Below are 19490 nucleotides of genomic sequence, written 5' to 3'. Positions count from 1 at the left end.
AGATTGGAAATACTAGTGTTGCTTTGTTGGAATTATTTTAGATTCTTAAAGTGTGTATATGTTCAGGACGGTTTGACTGTTACATTTTGTATAACTAGATTAAACTGATGAGCTTTATAAAAAAGCTATAGATGGTGGAAATATTTGCCTATCTAGCCTTGTCTGTGGGGAACTAGTCTCCCCTAAGAATTCTTAATCACAAGAGCAGAGCATATCCACTCAAGTTGATGGCCATAGTTCACATTGCCTGTGTGGCTAAAAATCTCAAAGTCAAAGTTCTAGATTAAAGTGATTATAGGTTATTAGTGCCCCACATGCACAAGTTATCCTTTATGGAAGAATAATAGACTTTATACTCAGGCCTCAAAGGCTTCCCACAGATGAATTCAGGGAGGATGAGTCAACAAACAACAATGACAAGACCCTGTACAACATCACCATGAGTGAGACTCAGTAGGAATAAGAAACAATAGACTATATATAAATCAGTTTGCAGCAAAAACTTTAGGTATTGGATTTGCAGATACAGACTATAAAATAAACATTTTTATAATATATAATTTTTATAAGAATTAAAGTGTAGAAACAAGAGACTGTCATAACTGACCAAATATTTTTAAAATAACTGGTAGTAATAGTAGGGATTGGACATTTGGTGGCTCCTGTCTTGCTTCTGACAGACACACACACACAGACACAGTATTGTGTGTGTTTCTGTTTTTTAGTTAATTCTATTCAGCCAAGATTTTCTGTACCAAGCCCTATGTTAGGCACTGGTAGAAAAGATTACAGATACCTATGTTTGTCTTTAAGGAGCTTATAGTCTACTCTTGCCTTTGTTTTCCAAAGGTAATCAGTCTTCAAAAGGCTGAAGACAAAAGACAATGGAGACTACAGACTTACTGGTTTAACAAGATTTTTTTGGCTGCCATTTTACTGCCCACACATAGCCAGATCTGTCCTCTAGCATACCAGTCAACTAAATTTGTTACTGGTATTGGGGTTCTTGGGCTCCTCAAGATAGAAATTGAGAGGGAGCCCCAGAACAATTTCTAGTCAGATTTTATTCAGTTTATGCTCAAGCCCAAGGGAGATAGTCCCGAGAGAAACACTGTTTCAGGCTGCTCCTCCAACAGCTTGAGGGAGAGGCTTTAATTGGCGAGAGGGAATGGCTCATGTAAACCTTGAGCAGAGAGTAGAATTTTCTACGTGAGGATTGGAAAAACAAGGGGTTAGAAGAAAGATAATATTCTGCAGTTTTTTTCAAGCAGGGAGTGGAGGGGTTGTTGACATTCTTTTCTGGGGCCAGGTGACATTCTTGTGGTGGGCTTATCTGGCTATCTGACATCCTTGGGATCCTGTTGAGGGGCAGCAGGGTGGCTCCAGCTCTGCTGTTTTTCTTCTTCTGGCCATCTGGTGTTCTTGGGATCCTGGCTCAGGTCCCTATGCTCTCTCAAATTCACCTATACCAAAAATTATGTCTTGAGTACAGTAGTGCTCACTGTTTTGGAGTTGTTATTTCACTGGCAGAATCCTTTGATACTAGGTTCTGGCCTTTGTAAGTCCCCTTCTACCCAGAACTGCCCAGAGAATTCATTTATAAAAAAACAAGGATGATAATTTAACAGGAGCACTGCACATTTGCCCATAGCCCTTTAATCACTTTGAGAAGCAACTAAAATATAGCAAATATTTATTAATTCTGAAAATCCTAGTCTCTTGTAGTAAAGAAACTAATGTATGTATTTACAAGGCCCAAGTGAAAGAATTGATATCAGGAAGAACAAAGTACTGAAGGAACAGAGGAAAGGAGTGATATTTGTCTGGGTGGGGCCCTAAGTAAGGCTTCAAAGAAGAGGTGACATTTAAACTGGAGTTTGAAAGAGGAGTGGGATTTTGATAGTTGGGTAAAGATGGGGATCATAGTGAGCATTCTAGACTGAAAGGAGAACAGAACAAAAGATGTAAAGGCTTGAAAGTATAAGGACTGTTTCTGCAGAGGTGAGAAATGTGGCTGGAAATAGAAAAATGAGACTCTTGTTTCTCCATGTGGAGTCGCCCCTTTTTGCCCCCTCCACTGTCATTTTCCCATTACTGTGCATCTTGTTTTATTCCACTTGGGGTGACCCCTGTTGATATACTTGGAGGAGAATAGCTTTCCTGTGCACATTGATGGGATTATGAGAACTAAAATAATTTTATTTATGTGAATGAGAACCAGAATTTCATACACATTACTAAATGACATCGTGGAATGGATGGTTGGGAAATGTTTTTCAGGTTGAAAATATCCTCTTGCATGACCGAGGCCACTACGTCTTGTGTGACTTTGGAAGCGCCACCAACAAATTCCAGAATCCACAAACTGAAGGAGTGAATGCAGTAGAGGATGAGATTAAGAAGTAAGCTTTTTCTTCTTTCTTGGAGAACCAGCAACTTGCAGCTTATGGATGAGAAGGTCAGGGTGGGAAGACAATGATGCTGGTCAGTTGCTCCTCTTCTTAGATAATCATGTTGGCAGTTGAGTTGTTTGATTTTTAGTGGAGGATGTGGAGGGGTTTACAATTATTGATCAGTAGAGTAAAATGAAGGACTCTTATAGCACTATATCAATGGGCCTATGGTCATTATACGTAGATATTTTGATTTATGTCACATAACCCTTAAAAAGCAGAATGGTGCACCATAGAAATATTGTGATGTTTTTAAGTGGGATCACAACACCCGTGACATTATTAGTCAGTTGGCTGTGCTTTTACTGAATCCTAAATTGCTTTGTATTCCTTTCTTCTCGTAAGGAGCTTACCTGCAGTATAGGAGAGGGCTGAGTAGGGCTATTGAAATCTCTACAGCTGTTGAGTAACTGACTTTCAAGAGGACAAGCTTCTTTGGTTATGTGACTCCAGTAAGAACCTGACCCATTTTTCCTGTTGTCCAGAGTGTTGGATTTTCACAGGCAACCACACTCACTATTACTACTACTGATAAGTCAGCAGTCTAGCATACCACTCATATCCTTATCCTTTCTTTCCTTTCCTGCATCACTACCCTGGCAACCAAGCCTGGGGCAGGAAAACTCTTGGTCCAAGGCCCTAATGGACACCTAAACCACAGTACCCTCAGGGCTCTAGAAACTCAAGCAGCACAAGTCACATGCTTGGTAACATCGAGATACTCACTTTGAAGATTAGCTTCTGTTCCTTTTTTCTTGAGCCTGAGATAAGAGGAAAACTATTGTTTTAGCCCTAATCCAGCAGTGAAGATCCATCTACCTCCCACCCAAGCTGGGGCCCATTTTCTGCTATTCTCTAGCGTCCCAGCCAGTATTCTATCTCTGGCAAGCCACATTAAAAGGGATTACTATTTTTTAAAACATATCAGCAAAATATAGTATCAAACAACAGGGATTTATAGGAGAACATTTTGTTATTGAGGACCCAAGAAAAGTTGCTTTTAGAATTTATTTAATGCCATAGTGTCTGGGTCCCCACATGCTCTTAGATTAGGACTGCTGCTAGAGGGCCATAGGTGTGTACCATAGACAGCTTTTTATTTTATTTGCACTAATATTTCATACTCTCTTCTGCAGATTGCTCTTAGGGAACTCCAGTATACAGGGTATCCCCCCAAAAATACACACTTTTTTCTGGTAGCTCAATTGATGTTTCTTTCTTTTTAGGTTAATAGTTATTCAAAGTGTGTATACATTTTTGGGGGGACACCCTGTATATATTTAAAGTATTTCTGCTAACAGTGGTCTTTAATTATATCATTGTTATATTTAACAGAAATTGAATCTCTTGATTGTAGATATACAACCCTGTCCTATCGAGCACCAGAAATGGTCAACCTGTACAGTGGCAAAATCATCACTACGAAGGCAGACATTTGGGTAGGTGTAAACTAATCTATCCACATCTCAAATACCAGCAGCGCTGACTATAATCTCCCAAGTTTAATCCAGACAGTGCCATAGCAAGAGTGGCCACTGTGCCATATCATTGTCTACTTTTCTCTCGGGGTTATTCTTAACTCGAGGTGATCAACCACTGCTTCTTTAAGCATGTGAAAGAAATTTACTTTAGAGCTCTGTGAGAATTATTCAAGTGACCTGCCCACTATTTAGATGGTTGTCACATATGTATTACTAGTTCTTAAGAGCAAAACAGCTGAAATAATTGTTCTTTATTGGAGCTCAATTTGGTAATGATAGTAGAAATAATGTAACTCAGCAGCTTAAAAGTGGTCTTGGGTTCTAAATTCAAATTATTAACAGGTTAATAGTACATACTTTTGATATTTGCTGGTTAATGTGGATGGTGCCAATCTCTCTCAGTAGACCCATTTGCAGTTATGGTAAATGAACCACTAGTGGCAACCTGCTTTCTTTATTCTTTTAGGCTCTTGGATGTTTATTGTATAAATTATGCTACTTCACTTTGCCATTTGGGGAGAGTCAGGTGGCAATTTGTGATGGAAACTTCACAATTCCAGATAACTCTCGATATTCCCAAGACATGCACTGCTTAATTAGTAAGTATTTCAAGTTTCTAGTTTTCTATTTTTATCTCTTATCTTTAAGAGTGAATTGGAGGGTAAAGGGAGTGGTGGGTTGGATGCAAAGATAAAGAAGCCAGTCGATGATGGTTGGTACTCAAATGTAATATAACAGTATCTAGTGAGAGAGGTGAGTTTGAGTTTTTGTGTGTTTTTTTGCTAGAAATCTAAACTCTCTTTTACACCTGAGCCAGCCACCTGAGCAGAAATCCTAACTATGCTTTGAGCGAAATAGTACTGCTCTGCTCTCTTGCAGTCTGTATGAAAGCTCTGGTACCAGAGGAGTCCAGCTGACTCATATCAAGTGATAAGAAATTCATCTTTGCGAAACTGAAAGCGGCTCAAATTAAAATGATTGCAGTGCATTGGATAGAGTGAATACATACTTAAGACTGTATAACTCTATGGAACTAGGTTTTTCCTCTCATTTAGGTTAATCACTGGATTTTGATAACAAGTATTTAAACTCAATGCTTTGTTTAAAATGTTGTTTTTTGAATTCCCCACTTTTTTGCATCTCCATAGTAAGCATATGTATCAATGTTCATTAACCAGATGGTAGATCAAGTGATCTTTTATAAGCCCCTGTACTAATATGCTAAAGAAACAGATTATTTTGTTATCTTTTTACATCAGTGAACACATGTAGCATCTAAATTTTAATCATTATGGTTTATAAATCCTGAGCAACACAGTTTGGGTCCTGGGTGGGGATGCTCTGGAGAAAAATAGAAGGCAATGTGGGCAGAGCATCTGACATTTTTTGAAGGCCTACTTGTACATCATTTATACCTCATTTAATTCTTAAAACCTCATACAATAAATGTAATTATCCCCATTATGCAAATGAGGGAACCAGAGCTGTGAAAGTATAGGTAACTTACCCAAGTTAACGTAGTTATAGTTTTTAAGTGACTGCCTGCCCCATTGTGCCAATTTTATCAATCAACCTCTTCCATTTGTTAACAAAAAAGTGAGGGAGGGTGTTCAAAGGAATGGAATGTAGCACTTAATGGTTATTGGGTTGTTTTCAAAGGTAAAGTGTTATGTCTATTCTAGAATTGCAGCTATTTAAATGGATTGGAAGGGAATGTGAAAAATGGCCCAATTTGATTGCAGAATGACTGCATTATTTTTGTAATAAATTTTTTCTTTTTAACATTTGTGCAGCAAATTCATATTAGGAAAAAAACCTCTTTATGAATGTCTATAACATGACATGTTTACTAAACTCTGATCTATTTTAGTTTACAAACTCTTTGAAGATTCTTTAGTCTCTAGTCCCCCTAAATTCACAGGTCTAAAATTAAATTTATTGCCATCTCCTCCCCCCTTTTACTCCCAATTCCCCTCTTCAATTTCTATTAATGGTGTCACCATTAAAGCCTGGGTGACTGAAATTTAAGGTTTTCTTTGGATTTGCCTAGCAAGATAGGGGGAAAGAGTATTTCCTAGGTGACATTAGTTCTTCTTTGGCGTTTCCTGTTATCATTATATTCTCTCCATTCTCATCATTGTCATGATAATATATACAGACTCTGTTGGCTCATGCCTGTAGTAGTGGATTGCCCATAGCCTCTCCCTTCTTTCTTCAATCTATCAACACACCTTCACCACAAGATTAATCTTGTAAAATGCCACCCTATCGTGTGCCTGTTCAGTAAACTTCATGGCCACAGTAGGGTCCAGATTCTCAGTATGGCATTTAAGATTCTTTGTATTCTGGTTCCATGCCACCCACCCAGCCTTATTTCCCTGTGCTCTCTGACAAGGAAATCTGTGCCTTGGCCTCTGGCTTCTCTGTTTCCTTGTAACAAGGCATTTTTTGCTTTTCTCCAAGTCCGTCTTTGCTCAGAGTATTCTCTCACCTGGAATGTCTTTTTCTCTGCTTTCCCCTGACTGACTAAATTTTTTCCTGCCTTCACAGACGAGCTCAAGTCCTGCCTCTTCTGCAAGGCCTTCAGAAGACTGCAGCCTCATCATTTTTTTCTGAACTTAGTGTCTAAATCATTCACTTGATTTCTTAAGCAATATTTGCCTTGCATTGTTGTTTGTATATGTATGTGTGTATGTTTGTGTGTCTTCTTAAAGACTTTTCCCTGGGGATTTTTCCAGTTTCAGAAAGGGCAACTGGAAACAGACAAGTGATCTATAGATCATGGTAAAAGTAGAGATGTATTTGTTATTTTGTGATTTCTTTTAGACTTGAAACTAGCTTAGATCTCCAACAAAAAAATAGTAAGTAAATTCATGAACTCTAAGTTTTGGTTATAATTATCAAGAATAATCATTTGTTTAGCAAGATCATATGAACTTAGGAGGCCAGAAGCAAGACCATGTAACTTCCTATGTACCAGAACATGAATATAGTAACTTTCATATTGAGAACTTGAGCCCCTGTTGTGCAGAGCACAGAGTGTGAACTTCAGATATCTTTGTTACAATTCAAAAACTTTGTTATTTTCCTGTGGATATTAAAATTTTTAGGAAAGTGAGAGCTTCCCTTTCTGAGAGGGGAGGAAAAAGACAATTGCACTGACTTTAATGAGAAGATAAAATAAAAACAACAAATTTTGGTAATAGAGAAATTATACTTCCTGGCTAATGCACCAACTGTTAGGATATTATTAAACGAGTTCATATATGTTTGTCTTAGGGTATATGTTGGAACCAGACCCTGACAAAAGGCCGGATATTTACCAGGTCTCTTACTTCTCATTTAAACTGCTCAAGAAAGAATGCCCAATCCCGAATGTACAGGTATGTAAAGGTGCTTTTTAGGGAAAGTAAACATTATTGAATTGTCATTTAGAATTACTGGGGTGTTAATCAGCTGCTTAATGACTGTAGATTCCCTTGCTTTATATAGTAGGGCTCATCCAAGCAAAACTAACTAGGAAGTAGTTTCTGTAAACAGAATCCAATTTTCCCATAGAATTTAATTATAAAACTGGGTAATTACACTGGGGGGAAAAAGCCCTAGGGATTGAATTGAACACCTTGGGTAAAGATTGACCAAACTATTATCTTGCTGATTTTCACCGTTCACTAAGAGCCCTGTGATTATTGTATTTACCTAGAGGTTGTTAGGCAGGTCCTGAGACCAGGCTCTGGACTTGCCGGCATACCAACTCGAATGGAAGCCCCTTGTCCCTTTTCTCCTTCATTGCAGCAGAGCTTTCTGGATTGTTGCTTCTGCTGTTGGCCATCTGTGACTCACACTCCTTTTCCTCTACCCTCTTCACACACATCAGGCCATAGGAATGTTTCTACACTTAGTAATCCTAAACTCTGCACTCACAGTCTCAGAGTACAGTTCTTGCAAACACCCTTTTTCCAGTCTTGGCATATTTTTCGTGTCATAGTGTGATCCAGCTCTCTTGAATATTGTACTCATGGATGCCATCATTAAGTTCTAATCTGAAATTTTCTTGCCTGTTTCTCCAGTAATGAACTTCTGATGTCATTTTTGGGGCTGATAAATAACACTCCACTTTCATTCCCACATTTGGATCAGATGTGGGAATCATTCAGATGGAGCTCAGAATATTGGCCTTATTTCTCAAGTCAGAGAACGTAGCTTGACCAGTCAGGCTCCCTAACGTTAGAGCCTCATGACTGAGCAGCGATCACCTGATTCCTGAGAGCCAGGCTTTTCCCTAAAGGAAGGAGAGCAAGGGGAACCAGACAAGCTCACCTTTTTCTCCCAGTCTTAACGGTCAAATAAGTTGCATCTTCTTCCGTAGGCAAGGAACACTGGGAGGGTGAAAGAGAAGCTGGGAGACATTTTCTGTAGAAATTCCCCCTACCTGGAAAACGTGAAGGAAATGAAACATCATGTTTCCCAGAATAAACAGATACTGTACAGTAACCTAACACGACCGTGTTTTCTGTTACTATCCCACTTTCCCAGTCATAAAGTTAAATAACATGAAATATAATTGGAAGCGTTCAGGTTGGTAACCAGTTTTTACTAAGTCAGCTTCACAAGTCTCAAGTCATTTGATGCTTGCTCAGCAGTGTAAACAGTGGTCTTGTGGTTAGGGACAGCTAGTGCTCCCTGGAGAGATGGTGTTGGACGGATGGTGCAAAATCCAAGCTAGAGGAGCTCTACTTGGCTAGTGAACTAGGTAGTGCCTCATGTGCTGGAAAGAGGTGCTGGCTCAGCAACCAGACACTGTGGCTGTGGTTTTCTTCCCGCATTCAAACTAGAAGACTGCACCCTGGTTGGGCACACTAGTCAGCTCTGACTTCTCTAATATCTAGTTGAGAGCTTAAATAGTAATATAGGTTACAGACATCTCTTTCCATTCCTTTCATAACCTCACTTCTAAGATGTACTTTAGGGACAGAAGGGTGCTGACATCAGGCCCCAGTGGCCTTAGCCATACACTGAGAATGACGGTGGAGGAGTATGCTACGTGTGCCCTGCTCTGTCCGCTTCTCAGATACTTTACCTTCCTGCCTGGGGCTGAGTCCAGTGGGATCTGCTTTTGGTTAACTTCCCTTCCCTCTACCAGAGATCAGGGTCTGGAAGTCACTCTGGAAGAACCCCAACAGATATTTTCATCAGCCCAATCATGCTGGTTATTCTTTTACAAATAAATCTGTGATGTCCTTTTTAAATATTTTCTTTGAATTCTGTAGAACTCTCCTATTCCTGCAAAGCTTCCTGAGCCAGTGAAAGCCAGTGAGGCAGCTGCAAAGAAGACCCAGCCAAAGGCCAGGTAAGAAATGCCTTAGTGAGCACCTGTTATGCTCTGTTGCCTCAGTAGCAGGGGAGGGTGCCTTGTATTTCTTGATTCTTCTGCTGTGGCCATAGGCTGCACAGCATGAAAAAGCAAGCTCTGTCTCCTCTAGGCAGAAGCTATCCTTCAGGAGCGCAAGGAGCGCAAGGAGAATATAATGAAATACAGTAATCTACATTTGAAAGTGAATAAAACACTCCACAGCTGTTTCCCTTGCTTGGGAATAGGCACAGGAGCATTCAGAGATGAGGCAACAGCAGGCTTAAATATTGCTAGCTCGGGAGTGTCCTAAACGGGTGTCCTGGCCTTTGTTTAGCCTCCTTCAGCACCCTAATCCTCCACCTCCCTTTCCTTTTTACTCGCTGTGGCCCTGGCCACGTTAGGAAAGTAATGTGGTCAGAGCAACAAGGTAATAATTTCTTATATAGTGCTTAGCCCTTTCTCATGTCTCAGAATTAAAGTTGGCTTATTTGAATCAGGATCCAAAGTCCACATATCGTATTTAGTTTACTTTAAACATATTCATTTTATAACAATTAATATAACTTTTATCTTTTAAGTCCCCTTTTAAACATAGGTGCCCTCTTCCTCTTTTCCCCTCTTTTTGTCTTTTTTTTTTTTTTTTAAGAACCTGGGTCACTACTTCTTTATTTCATATACTTCTCTTTGCCTTTAAAGACCAAGACACACCTCTTTTTGGCATAGAGGAATTGTTTCTTCAATGCTGTCTCTTGAAATATCTGTCCTCCCCATATTTTTTGGGGTTAGATTTAACTGAGTTACAGAAAGTCCAAAATTACAGTGGCTTATGTAAGATAGATGTTTATTTTTTTCTCTTAAGTAAACAAAGTCCGGGGGTAAGTCATTCAGGGCTGGTCTTGCAGTTCTGCTTCACAAAGCCCTCAGGTCCCCAGGCTTCGTCATGCTCACCACTCCACCATCCCTCAGGCTGGGCCATGACTTCATGGACCAATATGGCAGCATCCCTGTTCCAAGCAGCAGGAGCAAGGAATGACCAAAGAAGAAGAAATATGAAGGGCATGTACCAGTTATTTCTTAAGGTTTCTAGAAACTGCCATGTAACAGTCTGCTTACATCCCATGTAAGGCCAGAACTTAGACACATGGCCACACCTGATTACAAGAGAGGCTGCGCAATTTGATTTGTACTCTGGGTGGCTCTGTGCCCAGGTGAATATTGTATTACTGTGGGAAAAAACAAATATGTATATTGGAGGAAATGGAGTTTCTGTCACACTCCCCAAATCCTTCATCTTGAATTATTTACTTATTTCCTTTAGTCGCCTTATTGGATTAATTTATATGCATACTTTTTATGGTAGAGAGACCACTTTGACAGCTAGTTCTAATCAACTTTGAGTTTCCCTTACATCTGAAGCTACCTCCTTCAAAGCCCTCTTTACATCATCACCCAGAGTGTATTCTGGGAAATTTAGGAAGGATTAGGTAAAAGGATCCCAAGGTAAAATAAATTTGAGAAACACTGCATTCTATACAGTGTTTTCTTTGAGGTTCTCTATACATAGTCACACATGAAAGGTTCTGCTGAAATGTTAAAATTTATTTACCCATGAAACCTTTACTTATAACATATAGTAACACATAACACCTGCTGGTAAATGTTGATTAAGCAGATCTAGAAGGTTTGGATGAGTGTGGAGGGTAAAGCTAATCCATCATGTACTCTGCCCCTCCCCCATTTCCTCACACATGAATGTGAATCTTTGTTTTTTCTTTTCCTTTTCTAGATTGACAGACCCCATTCCCCCCACAGAGACTTCTATTGCACCTCGCCAGCGGCCTAAAGCTGGGCAGACTCAGCCGAACCCAGGAATCCTCCCCATCCAGCCAGCCCTGACACCTCGAAAGCGGGCCACTGTTCAGCCCCCGCCTCAGGCTGCAGGTTAGCTCCTAGGGTGGTTTGAAACTTGGTACCCCTCTTTGTTACCCTGGATAATAGGGAAGTCTTGGAAAGCCTGATTTTGCTTCAGGAGTGGAGTGCAGAGGCACATGAGGAATAATGGTCTTCCGCCCTGGCTGGGCGGCTCAGTTGGGCAGAGCGTTGTCCCATACACCAAAGGCTGCAGGTTCGACCCCTAGTTGGGGCTCGTACAGGAGGCAACAGATCAATGTTTCTCACATCGATGTTTCTGTCTCTTTCTCTCTCCCCCCTTCCTCTCTCTCTAAAAATCAATAAAAAAAATATCCTCAGGTGAGGATTAAAACAGAAAAGAATAATAATGGTTTTCCTTGAGGCACAAGAGGTGAGCTGCCACCGAAACTATACGGCAGGAGGCTGGCCAAAGGGGAGGTCTGCTATTGAATTCTGCAGGGGACCACCAGGACCCACTGAAGCCTGTTGTCTGTTTTTTCTAGTCTTGGCCCTGATTTTGTGGCTTGGTCCATTCATCCCATACCTGCCTCTTTATTTCATATACTTCTCTTTGCCTTTAAAGACCAGGACACACCTCTTTTTGCCTAGAGGAAGTATTTCTTCAGTGCTGCCTCTTGAAGTGTCTGTCGCTGCTCTGTGTTTTGCTATTCTCTTTCTATTGAGGTGACTGAGTTTAGTTTCATAAAGAGGATTGATCCAAATTATCAAATAACTGAACTTAGCCATCACTTCCCTTACCAGGAAGCTGTTTTTGGTGACCATCTGCTTACAAGGCATCCAGACTGAGATTGTGTAACCTACATATAAAACATCAAAGAATGCTTTTATTCTGCAGCATGCCAACAAGTGCAAAAGATTGTGTTTATATACAGTAGCATCAAAGGCTAATTGAATTTGTAGATACTTGGGATGCTGACTGAAGGAGTAATTGACTAAATGGGATGGTGAATAAAGGAAGGCTTTCTGAAGGAGGCAAGTATAGAACCTTGTTATTGAACCTTGTTTTGAAAAATATGAAGCACACAGTTTAGCAAGAACTAAGGAACTTCGAAGTGCAGAGACAGTGAGGAGCATGTGGATTTTGGGATTATCTGTACTTATCACCTCCTCTTTCTTTCTTTGGCAAGAAGGGAAGTCGTTTTTGTCTGGAACAGTTTTGAGCCCTTACATGGAGTTTCTTCTCATTGCAGGATCCAGCAATCAGCCTGGTCTTTTAGCCAGTGTCTCCCAACCAAAAACCCAGCCCCCTCCCAGCCAACCTCTACCACAATCCCAGCCTAAGCAGCCACAGGCTCCGCCCACCCCACAGCAGCCACCTTCCACTCCCGCCCAGGGTCTGCCCACCCAGGCCCAGGCCACACCCCAGCACCAGCAGCAACTGTTCCTCAAGCAGCAGCAGCAGCAGCAGCAGCAACAACAGCAACAGCAACAGCAACAACAACAGCCCCCACCACCATCACAGCAGCCAGCAGGCACATTTTACCAGCAGCAGCAGCAGCAGCCGCAGACCCAGGCTCAACAGGTAAGGTGGTTAGAGTCTGACTTTTGCTTTGCATATCCAAGTCATCACTGTGAAAAGGCCCACCAGGTACAGAAATCTGCCTTGGGAAGCCAGAGCCATTAATGATCACATCACTGCTTCTCCCAGATGGAGATACTACAAAGTGTTGTGTAGTGGAGCAATCACAGGATCACTCTCCCCTTTCACCCTTCTTCTTAGGCCCTGGGAATTCTTCACCTGACTGAGGAACCTCAGGAAGGGAGCTGATTTTTAAGGACTTTTTTTCCTCACGTAACTACAACACCATTATCATACTGAAACACGATAATTTCTTATCCAATATCCAATAGTGCTTAGCCCTTTCTCATGTCTCAGAATTAAAATTGGCTTATTTGAATCAGTACCCAAAGTCCACATATTGTATTTAGTTGCGATATATTTTTTCTTTCATTATCTTCTCTTATTGTTTTCACTTTTTTTTTTACTTTGAATGTATTCATTTTATAACAATTAATATAACTTTTATCTTTTAAGTTCCTTTTTAAACATAGGTGCCCTCTTCCTCTTTTTCCCTCCTTTTGTCTTTTTTTTTTTTTTAAGAAACTGGGTCACTTGTCCTGTAGAATTTTCCACATTCTGGATTTGGCTGATGGCATCCCTGTGGTGATGTTTAATATGTTTCTCCATCCCCTGTGTAAACTGGTAATTTCCTGAGGTTTGCTTAATATTCCATTCAGTTTGATTGTTCTTTGTTTTTCTGTTATATGACATCAGGGGCATATAATGTCTGGTTGTTCTCTCTCTTAATAATATTAAGATCAATCAGTGGGTTTGGTGTTGTCCATCTGATCCATTTATTTGATGTTCCCTATCAGCAGTCATTGCTGATTATTTCCTAAGTCCATTAATTCATTAGGGATGGCAAAATGGTGATATTCTGGCATTTCCTCTTCATTTAAGGGCTGGAATTTATCTATGAATAATTTTCTTCATCAACTATTTGATTACCCTGAGGTATTGTTTGTGCAGAAAAGGCAGGAAAAATGCATGGTTCTTTTCCTGTTTTTACCAGTTTCAGAATGAGTTTGTTCTTAGTATCATCCAAAGGTGAACAATGAAGTTTTTGTTTAGTATCATCATGAACTCATGGAACTTAACACATTTGACATGTTTCCATACATTGTAGTTTGTAAAATTTTGTTTATTTTGATGCTCAAATTGTCCCAACTTTGTCCAGTGGCAGTCTCCTCGGATTGTCTCCTGGTCCTTCAGCTCCAACTCCATTGGTCTTTATGGTTCCCTTGCTCTTCAGTGTAACAAGCTGTTACAGGTTCATTCTGTCCTTAACCTGAAATCAGCCATTTCATTTCCTTTTCATGGAAATGGTCTTTAGAGACCACAGTCTTGATGCTAGTGATACTCACTTGCTAATGGGTTGGTTATTGTTTTTAGACCATTTCAGTGGACAGTAGTTAGGAAATATATTTTATTTTCTTAATAGAATATATACCATGAATTCAAATTTATATTCCTAATTCAGATGTGTAATCATAGGATTTTTGTTTTATCTTCTTGGATTTTATATTTGTATTTTTCTAATCTGGAAATCTTCATTCCTAATAACATTAACATAATTACTTAATTGATTTATAGTTTCAAGCTAACAATACCAATAGGATTACTGAAAATAGTTTTAAGATTTCTTTGCCTTCTTTACCCTTAGAATGTTTGGCACATTATTTTCTGGGGAGTTTGGCTCTTACTTTGATACGAGTTTCTTTGCTTCATTTTGCTTCTGATGATTAGTTATTGATTTTTAAATTTTGTTTTGTGGAAACGTAAAATATTTACATAGTTTCAAAGTTAAATCTGCAAAATTCTGTCCCCTCCATCCTATATATAGAGGTAGCCTCATTCCTGTTTACAACTAGTGTTCCCTTTTAAGGATATATAGGATAGTTTATTCAGTCAGTCCCCTGTTGATAGACATTTCGTTGTTTCCAGCATTTTACTATTATAAATAGGCAGCTGTTTACTGACATCTGCTTCTTTGCTAACCCTTTAACTTTGCCTCATTAGGCAAACACTATCCTCTCAGTTAGCTCTATAGTGAAGTAACACTATTTAGGATGTTAAAAGACAAGATCTTGAGTTTTGTTCATCAGTAGACCTCTGTTTGAGCTCTATTTGTGTGCCTAGCACATAGTCCTTAGTGGGGAGTCGAAAGACATAAAAGAAGTTTCCCTATTTTTAGCAAGTTTACAAGAGAATGTAATGACGCAGTTCATTACCAACATAAAGTAAAATGTCATTAAGTGTAGTAATCTGAATATTTTGAATGTTTAAAGATAGAGAATTAATAAGGATAGAGCTATTGGGAAATAATTTTCAGAAAGAGAATTAATAGCTGGGTTAACGTATTTTCAAGGTTTTCATTGCTTCATCCTGTTCACCCAGGGAAGAATTTTAATCATAGCTACTTCCAAATCCCTTTATAAGAGGGACATTACTTCTGTGATAGGGACATTATTTATCAGCTTCTGTTACACTCCAGCGTGTGGAGTCACAGATGTGTAGTGAGATGGACACCCTCAGGTGAGGCATAGAAACCCACCTGGGAGCCAGTCTGCAGTGAAGGAGGCCGCATAGTGCAGTGGATGGTACCTGGGAGTGCAAGGTGCTGCAGTGTTTGTCTTAATGCCCTCGGATTCCCTCATGAGTTTTAGGGCCAAGTTACAAGACTTCTGCCTTCCTTTGCCTTTGGCTTCAGCACTGGTCTTAGTTGTTACTGAGACATTCGGAATATCATTCTAAGACAGGCTTCTATTCACCTTCTCATTTCTTGCCCCTTTCTCCTGCTCAGTTTCAGGCAGTACACCCAGCAACCCAGCAACCAGCAGTCGCCCAGTTCCCTGTGGTGTCCCAAGGAAGTTCTCAACAGCAGCTGATACAGAACTTCTACCAGCAGCAGCAGCAGCAGCAGCAGCAGCAGCAGCTGGCCACAACCCTGCATCAACAACAGCTGCTGACTCAGCAGGCCGCCTTGCAGCAGAAGCCCACTGTGGCAGCAGGGCAGCAGGCCCAGGCACAGCCGGCCGCAGCCCCGCAGCCGGCCCCTGCCCAGGAGCCGGCGGTAAGAGTCAGCCAAGGCTCAGAGCACAAAAGAAGAGGAGCTCGCAGTGAGGGCTTGGGATGGAGGCTGTAGCAGCTGGTGTGGTGGCCTCAGGACTAGGGCTAGGCTGATTCCCTACCCTCGAGGTTAAAAAGTTTGATTTTTCTTGATATATTCAAGAATGGGATGAGGTATTTGGTAGGTTTTTGTTTTATTTTCTTAATTTATCTTTATTGTTGAAAGTATAATAGATGTCCCTATTTTCCCCTCATTGTCCCCCTCCACCACACTCCCACCCCCTCCCTAGGCCCCACTATTGTCTGTGTGCATGAGTTATGCATATATGCATATAAGTTTTTTAGAGGTTGTAAAAAAGTTATTCTAGGCTACTGATGAAGGTGAACATTTTATTTTACTTTGAAATTAGGCTGGCAGAAAGAGCTGCTCATTGCCTCTGGTGTTGAGCAGTCAAGGGTCTAGGTAGGATTAGAAGTAGTCCCTTTCCCTTCTTCAGGGGGCAGTTTGACCATTGTGGCCTTTTCTGTCTTTGGAAGTTCATGTGAGCCCCAACATTTACCCTGAGGCCTGACGGCGTTGTGTTTATTCTTTGTGTTGGACGACATTACTGGTCACCTCAATTAAGTGTACCGTACAGCACCCTTCAAGGGGGGCTGCTTGCCTGGGACCGTTTGCCATGGTCTGATCCCTCTGGACACCAGAGTATCTCAGTGTTGTTCTAGCCACCTTGTCAGTTGAGAACTTGGGCATGTCCACTTTTAGCTAATGGCTGAGTACAGCGTCAGACTCCCTGCGTGTTCTCCTAATTGGCCCCGCTGTTTCGGCACTCTCTGTCATGCTGTGCGCTGGTCTTTAATAAGTGCCCTTAATTCTGTACTCAGAGTTTTCCGAGTGAGAGTGATAGATAATTTTATAGTGATAGAAAAAGGCATTTTACGTATCCAGCCCATAGAGTATCACAGCTACTCTCTTATTCCCAGGGAAGTCCAACTACTAGACAAACAAAGGAAAAGTAGGAAACCATCTTTATGAGGATTGATTTCTAATAGAGTTTTGTCACCCATCTTAAGCCAGAAAACATACATTCCTTGCACAGGAAGTGCTATAAATAGATTGTCTTCTGTAAGTTTCAGTTAAGTGTGTGTTCAAAGTTTCAGTTAAGTGTGTGTTCAGTGTCTTTATATCTTGGTTTCTGAAACAACTCTGTCTTCCTGCAGGCATAAGGTAGATAGCTAGTTCTCAGTATTTTTGACAAGAGATGAAGTTCCTCCTATTAAGTGAAAAGGGACTTTTAAAAAATTATTGTATGATGTAGTTAGTTGAGATCTTAATTATCTAGTCCAGTTCCCTCATTTAATGGACTTGGAAACTGAGGCCCAGCCTAGAAAATCATTACCCAAGACACACAGCTGCAGAGCTGGGACCAGAACAGAGTCCTGATCTGTGTTCAGGGTGATAATAATAACAGATGCTCATCCAGGGGGATGAGATGATCAACTGCCTCTGAGGACACTTCTTATGAGGTTTTCTCTGCTTTCCCTGGACCAAACTATCTCTCTCTTGGGAATGAATTATGAACCTTCTTCATGTTCCTTGGATGAAAAAATGCTTTGCTCAGTGGTAGTTAGTTAAGGGGATGGAGAGGGCACAGGAGCAGAACATGCTTGTGCCAGGAGCCGCAGAGCTTCCCAGCTTTGACCATCTCTTTCTCCAATGACCCTTGGCAGGACTTACGTAGAGAAGCAAGTGAGTGAATGTAAAGTATACACTACAGCCATCTTAAAGCAGTAATCTGCAAAGGAAAATGGCCCTGTGCCATAGATGTCTATGGCCGTCTTATTAATAATAGCCAAAAGAATGGAAGCAGCCTAACTCGTTCAAGAACCCAACTGCAGCCGTTAAAAATCATGGTTATAAAGTTGTACAACAGTATGAAAACGCTCATGAGATAATGTTAAAGAGATGTGAAATTATGGGAACAGTATGTACTTGAAAAGAGACTTAAATATAAGATACCAAAAAGGTAAGAACAGCAGTATTAGAGTGATGGAATGGCAGTATGGGTGGTTTCCCCCCTTCTTATCTATATTCTTACATTTCTTGATGTGATTGTACTACTTTTAATTATGTGTTTTGTTTTTTAAAACAAATCTTTAGTAAAATGGATATCTGAATCTGCTTTGCTTCTCCTTCCCCTGTGGTCTGTGTCTCTCTCCTCCCCCTTCCTACTTCTATCTTTGGATGAGGAGGCATCATAATGCAGAAAAAAGAGTTCTGAATTGCAATAAAAAAACATGGATTCTGCCCTGCGGGGCGTGGCTCAGCAGTTGAGCATTGACCTAGGATCCAGGAGGTTGCGGTTCGATTCCTGGTCAGGGCACATGCCTGGGTTGCAGGCTCGATCCCCAGTCAGAGGCTTGCAGGAGGCAGCTGATCGATGATGACTCTCTCATCATTGATGTTTCTATCTCTCTGTCCCTCTCCCTTCTTCTCTCTGAAATCAATAAAGATATATTTTTAAAAAACCTAAAAAACAAAAAACATGGATTCTCTCCTCAATTGACCCTGTGACCATGGGTGAGCACTTAGCCTCAGGGGGCCTTGGTCTCATCTCTAAAGTGAGGGAGTTGGAATCTGTGTTCCCTTAGGTCCCTTTCAAGTCTCACATTTTTAGATTTGAAATGGAAATAAAACTGTCTGCCTGACAGGGTCATAGTGAGGAATAGTGAACAGATTGGAGCTGGTTTGTATTAGTAGATTACTATGTTAGGGTAAGGTGTCCTCACGGTGGAAGCATCTGTTCTTCATTGTGCTGAATATAGGTACCTCTTGTGTGTAAGAGGAGGGGAAATGTTCTCCAGGTAGTCTAGACTCTTCAAATTAAAAGGACTCAACAGTTAAGTACCCTTTTCAGAGTAATGAATGGCAAACTCCAAGAAATAAGCAAATCTAGTTCTGTCCTTAAAGCTTTCCTGGTGCCTTTGGATACTGGCTTTCAGCTGGCTCGTGTAGCCCTGGACCCCTGAAGAAGGTTGTGAAGCTGGAGCTCTGGTCTTCTTCACAGAGCACTCTGCTCCTCCCTCAGAGGTGCAGTCAGCCTCTTGACCCTCTAAGCATAGTTTGATTGATACTACAGCCTTATATTGTATCATTCAGCTTATTGGTGAAGTGACTGTGTACTCACACATGCATATAGCCTGTCTCAGCAAAATTCAAAGTCTGAGTCAATGTAAGGACAGAAAATTCCAGATTGTCAGCATCCTGACCCAAGTAGCTGTACACTCTAGTTTCCCTAACCTTTCTCAGGACCTACCCTTGAAGATACAGAATTTGGGGACTGAGCTGCAGGATGGAGAAGCAGCTTTAAGCAGAGATGAGAAACTGGAGGGAAGGGATAAATATCTGAGGCATTTAATGTTTAAGTAATTTTATCTCTGGATTGGTAGAATTAAGGAAACGTGTTAGATGGCCTTCTTAACATTTTTCGTTCATTTTCTTGACATAGCACTTTGCAGATTATGACTTATGCTTAAAGATTAACCATGTGACCACAAGGATGTTCCCACCTGTTTGTTTTTTTGTGGTGACAGTTTGTCCTCCGTCCTGAAAATGGCTCACATCTCAAGGGTTCTGTGTTATT

The 19490-nt window shown here is 40.7% G+C and overlaps 1 protein-coding gene across 1 annotated transcript in view; it reads left to right on the top strand.

Moving 5' to 3' along the window:
- AAK1 (AP2 associated kinase 1) overlaps window positions 1-19490 on the top strand; it is a 140926-nt gene that overhangs the window by 81651 nt on the left and 39785 nt on the right. Inside the window, exons 6-13 of the mRNA XM_016224194.2 lie at window positions 2281-2402; window positions 3811-3892; window positions 4401-4533; window positions 7214-7317; window positions 9205-9284; window positions 11074-11228; window positions 12410-12741; window positions 15584-15853. Of these exons, the coding sequence (XP_016079680.2) occupies window positions 2281-2402; window positions 3811-3892; window positions 4401-4533; window positions 7214-7317; window positions 9205-9284; window positions 11074-11228; window positions 12410-12741; window positions 15584-15853 (1278 nt within the window). The remainder of the gene's footprint in view (window positions 1-2280; window positions 2403-3810; window positions 3893-4400; window positions 4534-7213; window positions 7318-9204; window positions 9285-11073; window positions 11229-12409; window positions 12742-15583; window positions 15854-19490) is intronic.

Source organism: Miniopterus natalensis, chromosome 13, assembly GCF_054644295.1.
Source record: "Miniopterus natalensis isolate mMinNat1 chromosome 13, mMinNat1.hap1, whole genome shotgun sequence".
NCBI lineage: Eukaryota > Metazoa > Chordata > Mammalia > Chiroptera > Miniopteridae > Miniopterus > Miniopterus natalensis.
Note: the sequence above shows the minus strand (reverse complement) of the source record. Positions and strands in the feature narration are given on the sequence as shown.